At 41.4% G+C, this 19,133-nt stretch overlaps 2 protein-coding genes and 1 long non-coding RNA gene across 4 annotated transcripts in view; 1 reads left to right on the forward strand and 2 right to left on the reverse strand.

The window, feature by feature from the left end:
- The window catches only part of c1ql3a (complement component 1, q subcomponent-like 3a), a 13,685-nt gene extending 12,380 nt beyond the window's left edge, over positions 1 to 1,305 (reverse strand). Inside the window, exon 1 of the mRNA XM_071485532.1 lies at positions 715 to 1,305. Coding sequence (XP_071341633.1) covers positions 715 to 1,305 — 591 coding nt within the window. The remainder of the gene's footprint in view (positions 1 to 714) is intronic.
- LOC139625499 (uncharacterized) lies at positions 1,280 to 17,743 on the forward strand. The gene is made up of 3 exons (XR_011691901.1): positions 1,280 to 1,414; positions 7,005 to 7,158; positions 16,823 to 17,743. It is a non-coding gene; the product is annotated as an uncharacterized lncRNA (long non-coding RNA).
- rsu1 (Ras suppressor protein 1) overlaps positions 10,917 to 19,133 on the reverse strand; it is a 31,406-nt gene continuing 23,189 nt past the window's right edge. Inside the window, exon 9 of one of the 2 annotated variants that reach the window (XM_071485530.1) lies at positions 10,917 to 11,812. In XM_071485530.1, coding sequence (XP_071341631.1) covers positions 11,710 to 11,812 — 103 coding nt within the window. In that variant the 3' untranslated portion in view covers positions 10,917 to 11,709. Of the gene's footprint in view, positions 11,813 to 16,778; positions 16,915 to 19,133 lie in introns of those variants that run through there. The other variant, XM_071485531.1, reaches the window with a different exon arrangement.

Raw genomic sequence — 19,133 nt, forward strand, 5'->3', positions numbered from 1 at the left:
ATGTTGCCTATAGAAAGCATTAAATGCACAAGTTTTACAATGTGGTCCTGCTAGTTCAGCTACACGTGACGATTGGGTGAGAAAAAAAAAAGGAAAAATATTAAATGAAACCTGTTGAGATCACAGAGAAATTGCCATTCTGGTTTTAATAATGAAATAATAATGAAACTAATGAAATTTTGAAAATAGCTCCAGACTAACCTGATCCTTCAGAGGAACTGTAAACTCATACTGAGGACAGTAGTAACTATGTATCCTCTCTTAAGAATCTGACCTCTGACCCTGTGGCCCAGTATGCATAACATGCTATGGCCCAGGAGCAGGGTTTGCATCCCCCCTCGTCCCCCCCCCCCCCCCCCCCCCCCCCACCCCCACCCCAGTTGCACAAGTTGTACAAGTGTTTGCATCCACACAGACTCATTGCTGTCATTGTTTTGTTAGATCATGCTCACACATACTAAGTGGTAGTGATATCTGTGTTATAATCTTAGTTTATTGTGGGGCTGAATTATTAAGAGCTGCTGCTGCGTCATGCCAACATTGTACCCGGGATAGTTCAGTAAATCAAACTGTGGTATGTGTGGGATACAGGTGAATTAACGAAGCCTTGGTTGACATAACATAATCGCGCGTCGCTCCTCCAGCCGACGTAGAGACCAAATGGAAAAAGACTCTGTCTTTAATATCTGTTCTTACATGCACAGTTTGAGTTACCTGATTGTTTTTGCACAGATCAGCCCACATGCTGGTGCCGTCCCCTCCGCGCATCAGGACGTGGTAAGTGAAGAAATAAATCCCGGGGATGGAGCATGTGAACTTCCCGGTGGTCGGATCATAGTGGTTTCCCAGGTTGGTCACCACGTCGTCGAACTTGAGCACCTCGTAGCCTTCGTGTTGCTTTTTCAGCCCTGCGTAAAAGGCGATCTTGGGCACGGTGGTGTAGGTGGCCGCGCTAATTGCACCGGCAGCTGCGCTGGATCCCGCGGGTCCTGGTAAACCGGGTCTGCCTGGTTCACCTTTTTCTCCAGGTGGCCCGGCTGGACCGGGCGGTCCCGGCTCACCGGAGGGTCCCCTTGGACCTGCCTTACCCGGCCTACCCGGTTCCCCTTTTGGACCTTGGATAAAAGTGGGTAAAGACTGGACGAGGTTGTTGTCTCGGACCGTGTCCACCGTGGCGGTGCTGGACGGAGATTTGGTCCCGTATGGGTCGCAAACCATCCTGCAGGTACCGAGCATTTCGTAGTGCGCCGCCGTCCCCGCTGAGTTGACCAGAACCGGGATGAGGATGACCAAAACCAGGACCATAACGACCCCCAGGACTCCCGCCGCAACCAGCCGCTTCCTGCCGACCAGCCGCGTCAGCGCAGGATGATCCTGTTGTCTGCTTTTGGGTGAAATTTTGCTGGATGGAGAGGTAACCCTTTAAAGAAAAAAATGTAGCAGAGCTACACTTTGTTGGTAATGCTGATTAACTTTTTAAAGCAGAGCCCCCCTCCCCTCGGCGTCCTCGTCTCTCTCCTCTCCAGACTTTTTCTGCTGATGCGCTGCTTATTCAAGTTTCTCTGAAAGTTCAGCCCTTTACTGCGCTGTGATCTCCAGAAGCACTGGGTTCAGCATCTCTGAGGCGCTCTGAAATCCAGACTTGCGGTCTGGCCCCTCTTTGATCCACAGGCCCCGAACCAAAGTGTCTGCACAGCAGCTGAACTCTTAAGGTGGATCAGGACCAAGTAGCCCGTCTGTCTGATACAGGGCGCTCAGAGTCAAAAGCAGAGAGACACAGTCTGAGCTAAGGAGAGAGAGAGGGTAGAGGGGGGTGGTGGCTGGGGGCTTCAGACGCTCTGTCATCCAATAGAAACAGGGCAGGTTATTCAAATGGGACTGATAACATTTTGTCGAATCTGAGTTCGTCTCCAAATCCACTTATCAAATTCCTTATCTTTGTTCTGTGGGGAATTAAGAACTTCTAGTTAAATCTAAAAAAAAATCTGTCCTGTTTTTATTTCCCTCAGTATCAAATCTAAGAGATTCTACTGTGGGGTGAAGGGCTCTCACCACAGGTCATGACTGCTCTGTGACATCCATTAACCCATCCATTAATCTTCCATTTGCATCAAGGGAAAATGTGTTTTGTCCTGACTATTTATTCAAGTATATTATTCAGCAAATATCAACTAAATAAACCTTTACTTATTCTACAGGATGCTCATGTGAGGTGAAGTGGTTGCACTGCTACAGGTCACAGAATCTGACGGGTCACTTTTGGGTCTTATAGTGGTCTGATGGGCTGTAGGGGTCCTTAAAACAAGGAAAATTCCTACACTCACATGATGGACCTCAGATAAATACTGAAGCAAAGACTTGGTGTTTTGTGTGTGTGTGTGTGTGTGTGTGCACGTGCGCACTGTGCCAGGCCTGTGGTGCAATGTAGGACATAAAGCACAAGAAAGCCCCAGCCTATATGCCACTATACAGCGAGGGGCCAAAAGCTGTGTATGTGTGTATGTCTTTGTCTAGCTCTCCTTCTGTGTGTGTGTGTGTGTGTGTGTGTGTGTGAAAGAAAAAGTGGGGGATGTGGTACGAATGATGGATTAAAAAAAAAAAAAGATTAAAATGTGTTTTATTGTATCCAGTAGGCCATTGTTAAGGATGTAATGAAGCCTTGTTTTTAGTCAGAAAAAATGAGGCATGTTTCACACTCTCAACTTAAAATCAGTCAAATTTGACTGGAACACAAGAGGAGGGTTATTGTGTTCAAAAAGAGTTTACCCTCTGAGCGCATGTGAGGTCAAATTCATGAACAAGCACTCAAAAAACACTAATTATCATCCAGTAAAATGTTTTATCTGCCAATTAACTTATTATTCAACCATAACTTTAAATAAACCTCAAACCTACCCTTTAAGGAGGAATTTTGAAAGCAGGACTTTTACTTGTTATGGAGTATTTTTTACTTTTACTTACATAAAGGTTTTGAGTACTTTTTCCACACTGATTAAAGCTCACCTGAGAGTCGGCAGGTCTCCTCTCTGTGTGTGTCTGTACTGGTTAGTGATGGGAGGTCCAAGTGTTAATTTACCTTGGTACAGGGTACCTCTAAATGTATCAAATGTTTCGATTATTTCGCATTGCACATTTTCAGGCCACTGAATGCAGGGCACACTAATTTGATATGCTGGTATTAAGTGGAAATTAAACAATATGCATCAGTATCCCATCAAAATAATATACTGCCCCAGCAGACCACAGCATAGAAAAGGGTATGGATCAAAAAGAGCTGACTCTGGCCCTTCCTGTAGAGAGCTGCAGAATTCCTAGCCCAGTCCAGTTTGCTGTCCAAGTTGACAGCGAGGTGTTTGTTCTCCTGTGCCGTCTCCAACATCTGTCCCATAAGAGAAAGAGCAGGAGTCCTGGATCTCCTTAAGTCCACCACCAGCTCTTTTGTGTTGCTGATGCTGAGCTGCAGGTGAGTCAGCTAACATCAGTCCAGTCCACCAGTTGACCACCAGCCTCTGCGTCATACCTGAAGTCAGAGGTCTACAGGATAAAGAGAAAATGGGACAGGACAATCCCCCGTGGAGCTTCAGCACTGCCCACCTCTGTGAAGAGGTGAAGGGTTAGGGTTAGGGTTAGTGAAGGCGCTATGGCCTGTAGTCACTGGTGGCTTTGGGATGGGCCTTCACAACACAGGGAACAGCTGTAGATGTAAATAGTGAAATATGACCATCATTACACCTGAAACCCAAGTTAACATATTGGTGCTTTTGTTGTCTGACCAATAATGAAAAACCCTGAAGCCAAAAAAACTATTTTTGCCGTGAGGCTCCAGAGGAGGTTAATCTGGCCATGAACTTAATCAAACTGCAGTAGTGAGTCTCTCCAAAGACCCCAGGCAGGTGGAACCAGGAGTAATAATCACAGGCTAACGAGCATTGAGGCCACTGTGGCCGATGAATGAATCTGGCGAGCCCAAAAGCTCCCAAGAAGTCTCTTCAGCATTTTTCAGTGTATGGGCTGCAGCTGGGCTCTCTACAAGAGATGGCATTAGCAGCAACCAAGTTGAGTCGAGTTGAGTTTACCGGTTTGTGCGGGTTTGTTGGATTGAATGGTCTCAGCAACAAGTGCATAGAGCTACAGTAAGCCCCAGGGAGAAAACATCTGATTTGGTTACTATCTGTGCTTCACTGCTTAAATCAAGGTAAACTTTGACATACTATCTAGGTGAATTATATCATTTTTATGGCTGGCTGATAGTTTGGTAATATATAAAAGATGAATAGGTGAAAGAAGGCGAAAGCTTTTGTCAGTGTGGGACTTGCATCTATCTCACAAACATAAGGGTTGCTGTTACTCCTACAGTGATGACAAACTAGTCAGTTGGACAAGGTGTGGTTACTAATATCAAAGATGATAAATATTCCGACTGGTTACAGAACACCATCATTGTCACTGACCCTTTGGCTGAGTCTGAAATCACTCACTACTCCCTATATAGTCCATAGTGAGTTTGCCATTTTATAGTGCTGTCTGAATGTGTTGTGAGAATTATTATACCTGATATAGTGGACTCATAGTATCCCACAATGCATCATGAAAAGTAGCGTATAACCGATGGTCACGAACCAAGCAGTATATACCAACATGATGCAATGCACTTGCGCTGAATGAAAGGAAGATGGTGCAGAGATAACGACCTGAGTAGCGTCCAAAAGTGTTTTTTCATTTTGCCACTAGCTCACTATATAGGCCTCCACATAAGACTCTCTAGATAGTGAGTAGAGAGATGATGAGAGAGATGAGTGAATGAGTGAGTGATTTTATACACAACCTTTGATTCTTACTAATAACTCACTCGTTCATTCTTCACTAAAATAACCCTCTTTTTTACAGTGAACACATTAACCTGGAAACTCTGCTGAGACTTTACTTTACCTGTGTGGCAGGGGGAAGGGGGGCGGGGTCAATTCAGCAGTGCTTTAAAATTGGTAAGGACATTATAGTCCATATACAAAATCCAGGCCTGCAACCAAAGTCATTTGTCTTGTGGATCAGGAGGATACAGAGGCAGCGACGGTGTATTGATGCCACTAAAATCAAACTAATGTCATCTTCTCTGGCTTCATTAGGTCTCCAAACGTCCACTTATTGAGAGTCCCTGAAAATGAGCTGCGAAGGTAGCAGAGGATCATTGGATTGGCACTTCACTCAATATCAGCACAGTGAATGATTAATTGCTGTGGAGGGCTTACAAGAGTCACAAATAGGCGAGAGACTGAAAGTGGTCAGGGTTATAACAATAAGAATAATAATAATAAATTTACAAGCCCTGTTCAAAACAAATGCTAGAAAGTGCTTCACAAGGAAATAAATGCAAGATGAATGGAGCAATAGTCAAATATTAAAGTGGTTTGAAACACCACTTTAAAGTTAATTGAAACAATCTGTGTCTGTGTGTTTACATAAGCGTACATTTAGATACATGCATTCACACACACAGGCACGTCTATACTGTACATTTTTGCACACATGCTACATTGCACATATGCACAGACACATATAACATTTTGACATTATAAAAATGTCATCCAATGAAGTGTTTAAATGCTTTTGGACACAGGTAAGGGCAGTATAATCTCTTTTATCATGCTCAACCTTACCCTAATCCTAACCAGTTATCTCTGCTACACCTAGGCATAACCTATCCTAAACCCTAACCCCAGTCATGGAGGGGGTTCTGTGAGAAATATCATTTAACAGGAGGGAAACACCACACTACACTATCTGACACAATACTGGCCATAAAAATAAAACAATGGCTGGTTGGCCAGGATTATGCTCAACTTTATTGGGCCAGTGTATCAACAGAACCCCAATCTGTACGTCTGTCACCACAACCTTATTTTGGCTTGTTATCAATAGCCTGCACATAACTATTACAGTGAGCAGCTACAGTGGTGAGTTTGCATTTACATTGAATGGCAGAGCTGGTATGTTGCTAATGCCAGTTGATTTACTTACTGGTGGGTTTCAGTCTTCCCAAACTATTTCAAATGAATATCAACTCCAGTCAGTATTTTCACAGCGTAAAACAGAGACCAGTCTTCCCCCTTTCCTTCCTCTCACAACCACAGCTGCTCCGTAAGCATGAAGCCACTGACACACTCTGGTGTGCTGCTGCACATCGAGCTAACCTCACTGCCTTTTAACTCCAAGAACCATCGGTGAGTTTCAAATAAGTAAGAAGTTGCATGGGGTCCACTTCTACTTCATAGCTACACACTGCTGCACCCCTGAGCTGTGAGAACTGATTAATATGAGGCTTAGAAGACTTTTTTTCTGTTTGGAAAAGAGGCTACAGCTTGTAAAATTAAAGTATGTCTTACATTTCTATCACAGTAGGACCTCAGTGCCAGCATTACAGCATTTTTGGTACACTGCTGTCCATACACAGACAGAACATGTCAAAAGTAATCATTTGTTAAAAATATGGATAATGTTGGTTAGTGCTTTTCCATACTATATAGCTGTTGCTCTATAAATATCTATTCTATTAAATGTACACCTTATTTTTTTACTGACAGATGCATTATGTATTTTAAAAAGATATATTTTTAAACACAATAAAAAAAATCTCCCCTTTTTAATCACATTTGTCAGGCTACACCAATACTGGTGTACTTTGCTTAGAGAAAGTTAATTAAAGACGAAAAACATTTAAATTTCAGTAACTATGGCCAGATCACATAGATATAAACAGATAGAACTAGACGGTCTCACATCGCTTCACTTCCTGCCTGTTAGGTATAAGATCCTGATTAAAATTCTCTCTCGCGCTGCATGATCAAGCTCCTGCATATGTGGCTGATCCACTTCACCCTCACTCATCAGTTCGCTTTCCTGGGTCCAATATGCCAAATGTACTGTATGTCCTAATCACCCGCTTACCTAGACAGCTCTAAACAAACAGTGTAATTTACAAGTAACGCTGAATCTGCCATGTTTTACAGATCATCTGAGTGACCCGATGAAGCTCGTGTTTGACGAGGTGTTGCTACTCTCCTCACACAGCGAGGGACCATCACAGGAGGAAGTTATCACTTGGTGGGTGTTGCGCATTAGTCAAGTGACAGCCTGAAGACAAGACAGCAGCCAGCAGCATCAGTGAGTATCAGGATATCTACAGAGGGACATGTCAAGATGACTACTCTTGACACACTGTTTTATCATTTTTAAATGTAGTTATAAATTAAGTTTGTAGTTATATTAATTAAATTAATAGGTGTCCTGTGGTATTGAAGGAATATATTATTTTCTCTCACAAAAAAAAAATGACTTCATGCAGGGAAATGGGTCAAAAAACGTAGTTCATTTAACATCTGGGCAAAGAAAATGTGATATTGAGTTTTTCTAGTAACCCTTTATTACCAGTAGTTTTTATCTGAAAGCAACACAACATTTCAACAACATTTCTGTGTTTGACAGCCAAGTGTCGACACATCAAAACATATAATGAAAAGTTTACAATGTTTTCAAGAGGTATCGGAAAATAATCTGAATCATTTTAAACATTTTAATGTGGGAAAAATATTGTCAGACAGAAAAACTTCCAAGTTCCTCTGTGAAACATGGACACAGTGCAGTCCCGACAGTATTGTAGATGCATTGGCTACTGAGCAGTTTTTCAAGTGACAAAGTTTCTAAACAACATGCATTGTTTTACGCCCAGCATGCACCACGTTAAGTCGTCGCTGCAAAGTGCTGCAGGAAGTCGAACACACCTTAAAAGTCAGGATATCTCTGCCTCTGCTGCACAAATTTTAATCATTTATTGTGTCCCAGTGGATTTCAACATTTTTTTTTAAAAATTCATCTAATGAGTACTAGTTTGGATTTTAACTTGATTTGTTATTGATTAGTTTATTGTAATGGATTGTCAAAGTCCTACAGTACAGTATGTCAGATTTGCAGGTGCAGGCTTTCCTCCCCTTGAATGGGACATCAACCTCCATCACACTGCTCTGATCGGAGAAGGATCATCAGGCCATTTTCATCTGATTTTGGTCTGGGGAGGCTTCATAAAGTACACATAGCCAGCTGAGGCCCACTCAGTCACAGAGCTTCAAAGACACAGCATCAATACTGTAAACTGTAGTGTTTGGTGTTCTCATTGATTTGTTTCACTGCACGCTTTGTTGCCTGTGTATCTGCGCTTATGGTTTAAGTACAACGGTTTTGCCAACTGCATGTGGCTGAACACATGTGCACGAGTATGGGGGACTGCCAGGCTGTTGCTTTTATTTATACACTTATATATTACATTTATATATTATACCACCTGAAATTCTCTGTGCCCACCCACTATATGATTTCTGGCTATGCTACTGCTTCACCATTTGTTTGACATCAGACATCATCCCTAATTGACAGTTCTCTCTCACTCAGTGTGGACACTTCTGACTGTGCGAACACACCATGTCTCTGCAGACAGTGGTCCCCTGATACTGAAAGTGAAAACACATTGTGGCTATTCTGGCAGATTTATCCAGAGCGTTCCAGTACATTTGAGAGCACCCAGTTTTAGCAGTTGCCCAAGTGGTTCAGGTGTTTTGAGACATCTGCTGTGCCTCAAATCGGATAAACAGTCAGTGCACTCGCAGGTAGTAAAACTGTGTACACAGTATCACTGCCGCACTGCATGAATTTCAACAGAATAGTGTTGCATTTTTTATATACAGTCAGTGGTCGTCCCAAATCAAACACTGCCACTGTGTAATCACGGGAAATGATGATCGACACAGGTGCCCGCGATTCTCGCCAGCCTTTCAGCTGCTTTGCTAACTTGACTTCAAAATAAATGTTTTACTTTCCCGTGTCTGCCCCCCGTGTAGGTCATACAACATGGAAATCAGGCCGCCATCACCACCGACAACGTTTTCTCTGTTTTCAGGCGCTGTTTTCACAAGTTTGAAAATATGTTGGTGACCCCTCCCCTTCCGCTACGTAGCCAAAATGGCGAAGGCTCTGGTGTCCACCACCGACGTTGAGATTTAAAGAATGACTTTGTTATTTCTGACTTCCTGGATCAGCGTGGGCTTACTGTCCTCACCATCACCTCTCTGGTCATCACACCACTTTGATGGATCTTGTGTCATTCGACTCAAGTAATGAGTAATGTTACCTTGACCTCAGTAGTTAATTTGAGTAGTTGTGGACAATGTTATCATAACTATCATAAACCCATAGAAATGATGGGAAATGCTGCAAGAGCCAAGTTGTAATAAACTCAAATTACTCCAAAACTCCAAATCTTATATTTGAAAGCTTTATGATACCAGTGTATTGAGCCTCTCTCTTTCAAAATATTGAAAATAATTTAAAATAATCATATTAAAAGAAATTTTGTTGCAAAAGCTGAGGAGTAAACAGAATGACAGACTGATGTTTATTTTAACAGAACACACTGTATACATGCTTTGGTCATTAAGTAAAGCAGCGGCTGTATATTAGCAGCTCATCCTGTGGTGGGGCTTGCCTCTCTGCCCTGTGTCACCTCCCTCATTAAAGTGGCACAGAGCAGCCCTCCTTAGACAATCAAACCTGCCCTAACACACACGCCACCTATAAATCACCTCATGAAAATCAATGGGCTTTAGTTAGCCTGGGACTCATTGTGTCCTTGGAAGGGTGTGAGATGAATTGAGATGAAGTGAGAATAAAACAGGAACAGCATCCACCAAAAGGGATGCGGTAGAAAAACACCAAAGAGTGGAGCTGGGACCATAATTAGCCCAAGATTTAGGGTGGTGGTGATGGGTAGTTTGGGATGACAGGTCATTGACTCTTTAGATTTCCAAATCTGACCAGTATTAATTTTGCATAACGATGCATTGTTAATTTTTCAGTCCAAGCTTTGCCTTCAGAACAGACTCTGACAAAACAACTGAGAGACAACAGAGGTTGAGGTACTTAACATTCTCTCTGAGACGACTGGAGGTCTAAAACTAAGGCAACCATATTGAATGTTCTTTTCTTTCAGGAAACTTTCAAAACCCTGTCCCCTGCACAAATGTATTGAATAAATACCCTGCCTCTGCCCAAAATCCTATAAGCAAACAAAGAAACGTAAAACCTATCCATCTCAGTGGTGCTCTCAATGCTACCTTACTCAAGATCCACCTTAAAAATGAACATAGATAAATGTGGACCTACTCATAGTAGGTTATGGAAAAGAACAGCCAGAATAGCAAACTGCATATATCAGTATGGGTCTTTTTTGCTAATTTTATTTCAGTTTTGTTTTTTTTTGTTTTTTTAATTCAATTCTTATTATCATCCGTGATAGATATTTAATAATGTCACTGTTACTAGTAATGAGTGTGTGAAGCATCTTGACTAAAGTTATAATAGTAACCTAATGTAAAAAGTGGACCAACGTGGCCACAAGCCCTCTGAATTCACTTAAGGTGCACTTTTCTTCCTATTTAGTTAACATGGAGCCTACAGCATCCATTCAGTTTCTGACATGATGTGTCGTTGTCCGTGTGTTCCTGTCAGGACAACCGGCTCTGAGGACACTGACAGCCATAATGGAGAGAGTTGATGTGGATTGATGGATGGACACTTCAATAGCAATATCTCACATATGGTGTTAATTTTGATTAAATTGGTATTTTAATACACAAGAATGAGTCCACACCACAATTTGCTCTTAGTTTGTTTACATAAGGCGTCAAACCCATAAACCCAGAGGCAACACGGTGTTGGTGCTATGATGTCTCTGAGTACGTTGAGATGTACTGTGTACTATACTGTACAGTGTTCAAAGTGATAATGAAGAATGGTAATAGTAAGTTATATTCAAACCACAAACATCTCAGTCTTTTACTATATATTTATCTGAAATGAATGAAACAAGAGAATACTGTGATTGTTTTATTTGAAATGTTCAACATAGACAGTGAACTTTCTGTATATTTTGGCCTGTGATAAAAGCATGGTGAATTTTTAAAAAAATGATTACATTCATTCATTTTTGCAACAGGCTGAAATGTGAGCGACACTTGTTTATGCTTTAAAAAAATAAAAATGTGAAATTAAAGGTACGGTGAGAGGTACAGTGGAGTGTAATATTCTCCATTCAGGAAATACAGACATGAGACAGTATGGATTAGTGTAGTAAATAAACTGAGTGAAGTGCAGCCACAAAGGGTCTGTTATCATATATATATATATATATAAGCTGCAAATGTCTTTTAATATGCTTGTAATACATTAAAAATAACTCTAAATTACTCTAAACTGTATAAGAAATATGGCTTCCTGTGATCATTGGAACCACAATGAAGCTGAACCTTTGGCATTATTGCAGTTTAACAGCGTTGCCTTACAGCACTTTTCAATACTGATGTCTTCAACAATAGACAAGTTACAATACCTCCGTTTACCTGGGGGCCACCAGCATATTAATATTATTTTCTTTCTTAACTCCAAGACCAGGATTCAAACAGTTAAGAAGAGTTGAAAAAAAAAAATACATCCATCTGAACTCACCTGCAGAGGAATACAGTCACGACAGGTTTTATTATTACATATTTAGAAAAAAAAAACTTGATAAATATCCATGTAATACAAAAAAGAGAGAAGAAAAAGGCACATGCAGGGAGTTTGGCTGGCTGAGCGTGTATTCATCTCCATCCTCCGCCTGTCTTCTCTTCACTTGTTCTTGGCAGCCAGTGGTTTGCGGCTTATCTTCTTACTCTTATCATTGCTCTTCTTTGGAGGTTCTGGGTTGGCCTGCATGTGTCTGCCATAGAGACTGAGGAGAGGAGAGGAGAGACTTGTTTCAGTTTACACTGATGGTGTGCCTGTATAGTTATCTGTCACAGAGGAACACAGACTCCTAAAAGTCTTCCTAGTGGTCCCTGAGCCTGCCATACTCAAGACAAATCACAATGTAAAAGCAGGACAAATGATGTACAGATCATACTGCTATTCAAAGATTCTGCATGTTTATATAATATATATTGAGATAAGATAATTCTTTATTAGCCCCACAGTAAATTTTTTTTTAATTCTTTTACATAACTGCACATTGTACATATTCATATTATTCTTCTATTAGATATTTTTATGATATTTTTTCAAATTTTTATAGTAAATATTAATTGGAAAAATGTTCCATTTATATTTAAGATAAGATTCATTAGTACCACAGTTCCAAAAAAGAAACTCCAGAATGTTGATATCAAATAATTAGATAGATATAGGATAAATAATAGATAATAATATAATATGTGTGATTAGATATTTAAATATATCAACAAAAAGCAGCAGACAAGGGATATTGCAGAGTTGGTGTGTGTTCATTATTGTACACGGTTTGTCAGTTTTTGGTGTGTGTGGTCTAATGAGTGCAGTCAGTTTAACAACCTAACTTGCAGTACTTGCTTTTGCTTTATCTTTTTTATATTTTTCCTCTTCCTATGTTTAATGTTATGCACTGAAACAACAGCAAATTCCTCCAATGTGAAATCCTACATGGTAATAAACCTAATTTTGATTCTGATTAGCAGGACTGAAAATGTAACAAGAACATCTGGAGGAATCTGGTTTGTCAGTTTTATGTCATCTAGTTCTAAAGAAGAGATTTGATTCATGAACAAACCAACTCTCTAAAGGTCGTTAGAGCAGGTCTGACCAATGGCAGAGCGGGAGGGTAGGGCTGTTAAGAGCACAAACCTCCTTTGGTATGAGAGGGGAAGCTCTGAAGTTCCAGTTTTTACTGGAACATCCATCCACATTTCAATGGGTCTGTCTGTTAATGTATCCATCGATGTAACGCCTCATATAAAGTCATAAAAACAACTTTGACGTCAAAATGGCTGGCTACTCTCTTGGCTCTCCTCTCTGGTGCCCACCCTCACTCATTCCAGCACATGCACAACCCCACAGAGACACAGATTTAACTGAACAACTGCAGGCAGATAAAAGTCTAAGTGTGGTCAGCAGCACTGCTGGCACACAATCACTGTGATCCGCACCGGCACAGTAGTGTCTGACAGTTTCATTGGAACAAATACAGAGACACCAAATATTCACACAGCATCATCAGCGGTGGACACATACACAGTCATGGAGTCGAGGTCAGTAATGATGGTCAACATTCACTGTGGTTCACCTATTAGTGTCGATTACTGCTGCGGAGGAGACAAGGCGAAAAGTGTCCTTAGTCTATCCCTCCCCACTCCCCACCTCTCCTACCCACACCCACACACACACACACACACACCCCTCACCCCACCTCTGTCTGTCACTTTTCCTCTCCCATGGGTGTCTCTTGCTCGCACAGAAGCGAGAGAGCTCATTGGAGTGGAAAAGACGTTTTCTTCAGCTCGGTCTCTGTGCTCCTCCCTGCAGCCTGTTTTACAGATAATTGTGTCTTCGTTTTTTCCTCCTCTTACTGTACTTCACGCTTAGCCCAGGTTTAAAACAAGCTTACTGAAAACAGGAAAATGTTGGAGGGCGTCAATGACGTGAATGACCAGGATCCATCACTCAAATCACACAGTGATTTCACACAGTTTTTTTTAGCTTATCAGTGGTAGGTCCACAGATTGCTAATTTATAACTTTTTATAAACAGGTGTCTCAGGGGATCACAGCTGTAGTTTGCTCCCACCTCAGCTCCAACCAAACGTCTTTGACCAAATGAATATGTTAACTTATAGTGCCACAAGAGGAAAACTAAAATAAAAACTTCAAAATGTCCCTTCCAGATCTTGTTAGTGACACTACAGCCACTATGCTTTTCTACAGACTGAACACACACACACACACACACACACACACACACACACACACACACACACTCAGAGGGTGTTTATATACAAATCCACAGTGGTGGAAAACTGTCAGCCTATGACTTAAGTGTCTTATATTCTCTCCTCTCTCTGTCTCCATCCCATGTCAACACTCTCAACTGGGAATTAAATGCTGCCAAACCCCCTAACATATGCCACCCATCAAAACCACCGCAGGCCTACAGCCCAGAGACAGACAGAGGAAACAGAGAGAGGAGGGGTGAGACAGAGATACACCCCATGGAGGAACTGTTGTCCTGGAGGAGACACTTCCTCTCCATTTTAACACGAATGAGTGCTTGCTTTCTAGGTGGCTGTCTTCTCTTAGCTCACATGCATTGTGACTGTTCACCTTTGAAAAACTCACCATAGCTACTCTCCAACTCTGTGTGAGTGTTACATTACTGTCAGCCATCTTGGTTTATTTCCCAGATTCCTCCTACCTGGAGATTCAAAGCCAGGTCTCATTCATAAAGACTAGCAGCCGTCGCTATCCCTGCTTTTTGAATCGTTATGTGGAACTCCTGTTTCCTGCTGACTATGGTGATCCTTTGACTTTGCCTTTAGCACCATCATGAGGTTGATATTTATGGTTTGAAGTTCAATGAATTAACTGTTGCCATGAAATCTGGTTAATTTGCAGTCAATTTAATCCCAGTATGACTTCTTGTTATCTTGTTATGTGATATATATTTCATCACTTTGATAACCGATCACCGTCATCAGGTCAAAATCTCTTCACATTTTGGTTAATGACCAAACATGAATGACTAATGGCATTCCCATCAGCCTCAGATATACTTTGTGTGTAGTGATAAATAGCAAATGTTAGCATGCTAACACATTAAGCTAAGATGGTGAACATGGTAAACATAACCTGTTAAACATTAGCATGATAGCATTTCATTGTGAACATATTAGCATGCCAACATTAGGATTGAGCAGTGCCTAGGGAAGGATGACCATATTTTCAAACCCCAAAAGTGGGACCCTACACACATTCATGCACCCGCACACATATGGAAACAGAAAAGGCGTTTTCATCAGAATGGGGGGCAATAATTTTCACCACTAGGTACACCAAGTGACCGCACCTTTTTTACACCTGGACAGTGGCTCAGCAAACGAGTCAATCCCTGGACAACCCGGTAGTTCTGGTTACTGTAGCCTAGGTGCTGGGTTATGGTAGGAAAGAACTCCAAAGAAAGAACCATGCTGGCAATCAAATGAGTTTATAGCTGTTGTGAACGGCCACACTTCAAACCTGGGTGAAAAGCTGGCCGGTTCCAAAGCTATTTGATCATTCACCAGGCACTTCTCATAGTAGTAAAGCATACTGGCAGCTAGCGTGGCTGTAGACTCTGACGGCGAGTCCGGAGGCTTTTCAGCCATGTTTTTTATTCATCCATCTCGCATGTGTCTGATGGAACAGATACACTTCTGTTTTAATCAATACAGCTGTCTACACAGGCTGCTTAATAGGTGACATTTCACTCACACTATATGCCTCTAACTGTGGCCTTCAGGCTAATTTTTAGGCTTCCAGTTTATATTTTTTTCTCTTTTATGTTCATAACTACTTTGATTTCATGCTGCCTACTGGGTGACCTACACTGAATACTGTTCCTGAACACATCCTGAGTAGACAGATGGAGCTATGAAGCTGCTGCACCGCTAAGGTGCTGCTCACGCTATGCCTCCTATGTAGACATGGTGTTAGTCTTGTTAACACTGTATCTGTCAGCACTGAAAGTCAAATCACCAACTCATGAAGCCGTTGAGGGGAGCTCCGGGGTACTACAACAGCAATCCTCAATCGGGTTCCTCTATCACGTATCCTGTGATTGCTCATGGATTATCATGAAATCCGAAGCATAAACTGTTCAAATTCAAGACAACCAGCCAGAGCATAAAATGTCTGAGTGTTTCTTTTCAAGTCAAAGTAGCTCCATCCCACACCTCCAATCTGATTTCAATGACTGGAGTCCAGGTTTGATGACCTCTGACTCTAGTCAGCTTTCGTTTAGATCATTACCTGAGTTGCTCACCTTTTCTAACCTACTCTGTGAATGTTTAAATTATGTTTTCAATACAGTCAAGAACAATACGACTTGTGTGTTATTACTTAAAATAGATTGTTTACTATTGTGATTTAGATGGCCATATTTTAGGACAAATTAATATATAAATTCAGTTAATTCCAAAGGGTTCACTTACTTTCTCTTCCCACTGTAATTTGCCTCTATTGCAAAAGTGATCTTAATGAGATTTCCCGAATAAACTAAGTTTGACTGAGGGAAAATCAAAAGTTAGACAACCTGACTTAAAGACAAATGGAGCTCCAAAATCACCAAAACCATTTTGGTATTTCTTCGTGTATTGATAAGGATGTGTGCATTTAAATTCTATAAGAAAGCATAATTACACATCACAAACATATTTATATTTTGTGAATATATGCCATGCTATTATAGCTGTTTGTACGTGAATTGGAGGTGGCATGGTGTAATGGTGTAACAGAGAGCACAGCTGCTGGAGGAGGAGATCAGGACTGTGGTGACTAATTATCTGAGCTCCTTTTAAGAAAAGAAAGATTATTCATTTAGTCAATAAGTGGCCAATGCAGCCCACTTGGTGCTGTCATAACAAGCTAGCGTTCATATAATTGTGGGTCCCCAGCACTGATGGATGAGTAGAGGAAAGAAGAACGTGGAGGGAAGAGGAGGAGTGGAGGAGGGGAATAATCAGTGAGTGTGTCATAGAGGAAAGAATAAATCAATGTGAGGAGGGGAGAATAATGCAGCCTAATTGATGATGGAATGATCACTCAAAAAAAAGAAAGAATAATCAGGGAGTCAATATTTATTAATGATTTTTAATCATTTCTTTTCACTAATAGTATGTTTAGTAGGTGTTGCTGTGATGTTAAGTCATACAGTCATGCTCCATCTCTTGCCTATCTGACAGATGAGGGGGCAAGCGGAAGAATGAAGTTGGGGATCTTAGACGGACGCCCAGGGACTGGGCAGGGGCGGGTCTGGATACCTGAGGTGGACGGCCTGGGGGGAGGACAAAGGCATAGCAGGAGACCACAGGCGAACGGCCCAGGCACAAGACAAAGGTAGAGCAGAACGCTTCAGGCAGATAGACTGGGGGCTGGAGAGACGATGAGCAAGACACCATGGGCAGACAGCGGACAACTTTACAGCTAAATGTACAATTCAAAATTGAATTTGCTAAGATTATTTACTGCCGCTGGGTCCTATCAGTTTATTGCACTTTAGCCCTCGTACTAGTAAAAGAAAGTGAAGTGTTTAAGGAGGTTAATTTGCTAACATATTAAAAGTTATGGTCTGTTTTACTTGAATGACGCAGCACTGGGTTTCAAGTGATGCTAACCAAGATGTCAAAAAGTGCAGCGAGTATTCAATTTTGAAATTTTGAAGTGTATTCATTATTCAGCTTGACTAATTATTCACACAATTAAAATGTCAAAGTCTTGATTTTCAAGGCTTCAAATTTTCACTGAAATACAGTTTGCAGGTGATAGTTATTTATAGTTATAGTATTATTCATTTGATTTGTTATTTAATATTTATTAATTTCATTTTATTTTGTTATTTATGTATTATTCATGTATTTATCTATTTATCCATCTTTGCCTATTGTTTTTCCTACAATAGACAATATCAAAATAACTACAGGATCTACTTTAAGTTAAAAAAAAAAAATACTAGTGTTAATCACATTAAAGTCAACGATGGAAGAAAGAAAAGACAGAGTGAGACAATCACGTTCAAGTACATAGCTCTGTGTAAGATTTTGCAAATATTGAAGTCGCATCAATTAAATTCTATTTATACTGCACCAAATCATAACACAAGTTATCTCAGGGCACTTTTCATATAGAGCCAACTGGTCTATGTGGTTTGTCCAACTGTTGTTGCCGTACCTAGCTGTCCAACATGGTGGATCCACCCAACAATTACCTACTTACTGCCAAAAAGAAAATCACCTTGCGAGCAGGTGAGAGACAGTGACAGTAGTTGTGCACTTGGGCATAACAGTTACACACTCATTTGGATTTTGGATGCACTCAGAGCATGGTTTGCTCCTTGCAGGCTACAATATTGCTCTCGTGAGCAGAGATATTCTGCACGCAAATGCTGTGAAAACGCTCACAAAAATATAACGGGTGTGCAGCTGTTTGAGCTGCGTGGGTGGCTCCTTTACATCCATGTGCGTGGATCTCATTTCCACTCGCTCTTTTTGGCAGCAAAATGTCATCACAAATTTTTGTCTCTCTCTCTCTCTCTCTCTCTCTGTGTGTGTGTGTGTCTGTGTGCATGTGTGACGAGACATACAATTTTAGTGAGAAACCACACAGGCGTATGTAGGTGCGTCTTGTCCTTCTCACCACCCGTGTGTGTGTGTGTGTGTGTGTGTGTGTGTGTGTGTGCGTGCGTGTCTGCGTGTGCTCAAGTGCAGCTCCAGTGATGAACTGTTAGGGCCAATTAAATGCAGAAGAAGAGAGGCGAATGGATTCAGATTTCTGATGATGTCTTTATGGAGTTCTACTATTCCTCACGGCTTAATTAATCACAGCAAAGTTCTCTCTCTGTGCGTGTGTGTGTGTGTGTGTGTGTGTATAAAGAGATTGAAAGTTGGTATTTTCTTTTCTTTTAGCCATGTGTATGCATGTGTGTGTGTGTTGCAAAGTTAAAAATATGTATGTGTGAGTGCGTGTCTGATAAATGTGCAGGGAGGCCAAAGGCCATTGATCTGATGGGGGCCTTCCTCTCGCAGCCACCTCATCTTCACCAGAGCTGCCAAGCAATTTAGTAGCTTCCAGGGAGGCAAAGAAACATTAGTAGGAAGGAGAAGAAGGAGGAAAGGAGTAGTGAAGATAAGGAGGGGTGTATGGGGAGTGGGGGGAGGGGGGGTGGAGAAAAGGCACAGGAAGAGAGGAAAGTGTAGAAAAGATCCTAATTAAGATTCATGACAAACAACTGGTCTTTTAGCCAATGGCGGAAAAGCCCTCTGCCCTCATCATTAGTTAGTTACAACTCCTGCTGAGCCATGAGTACTCTGAGGGATGTGTGTGTATATGTGAGAACTATTTTACCCATAACTTAAATCGAAACACAAATATCCTCTACCTTAATTATCCACATACGCAGACATGCATAAGTGCAGTCCACATTTTTTCTGAGGCATTTTTCTGCTTTTGACCTCCAGGCCCTGCCCTGGCAATACACAGAAGAAGTCAACAGTCTAA

Source organism: Trachinotus anak, unplaced genomic scaffold, assembly GCF_046630095.1.
Source record: "Trachinotus anak isolate AG129_WGS33_773 ecotype Australia unplaced genomic scaffold, CSIRO_AGI_Tana_v1 ptg000009l, whole genome shotgun sequence".
NCBI classification, from domain to species: Eukaryota; Metazoa; Chordata; class Actinopteri; order Carangiformes; family Carangidae; genus Trachinotus; species Trachinotus anak.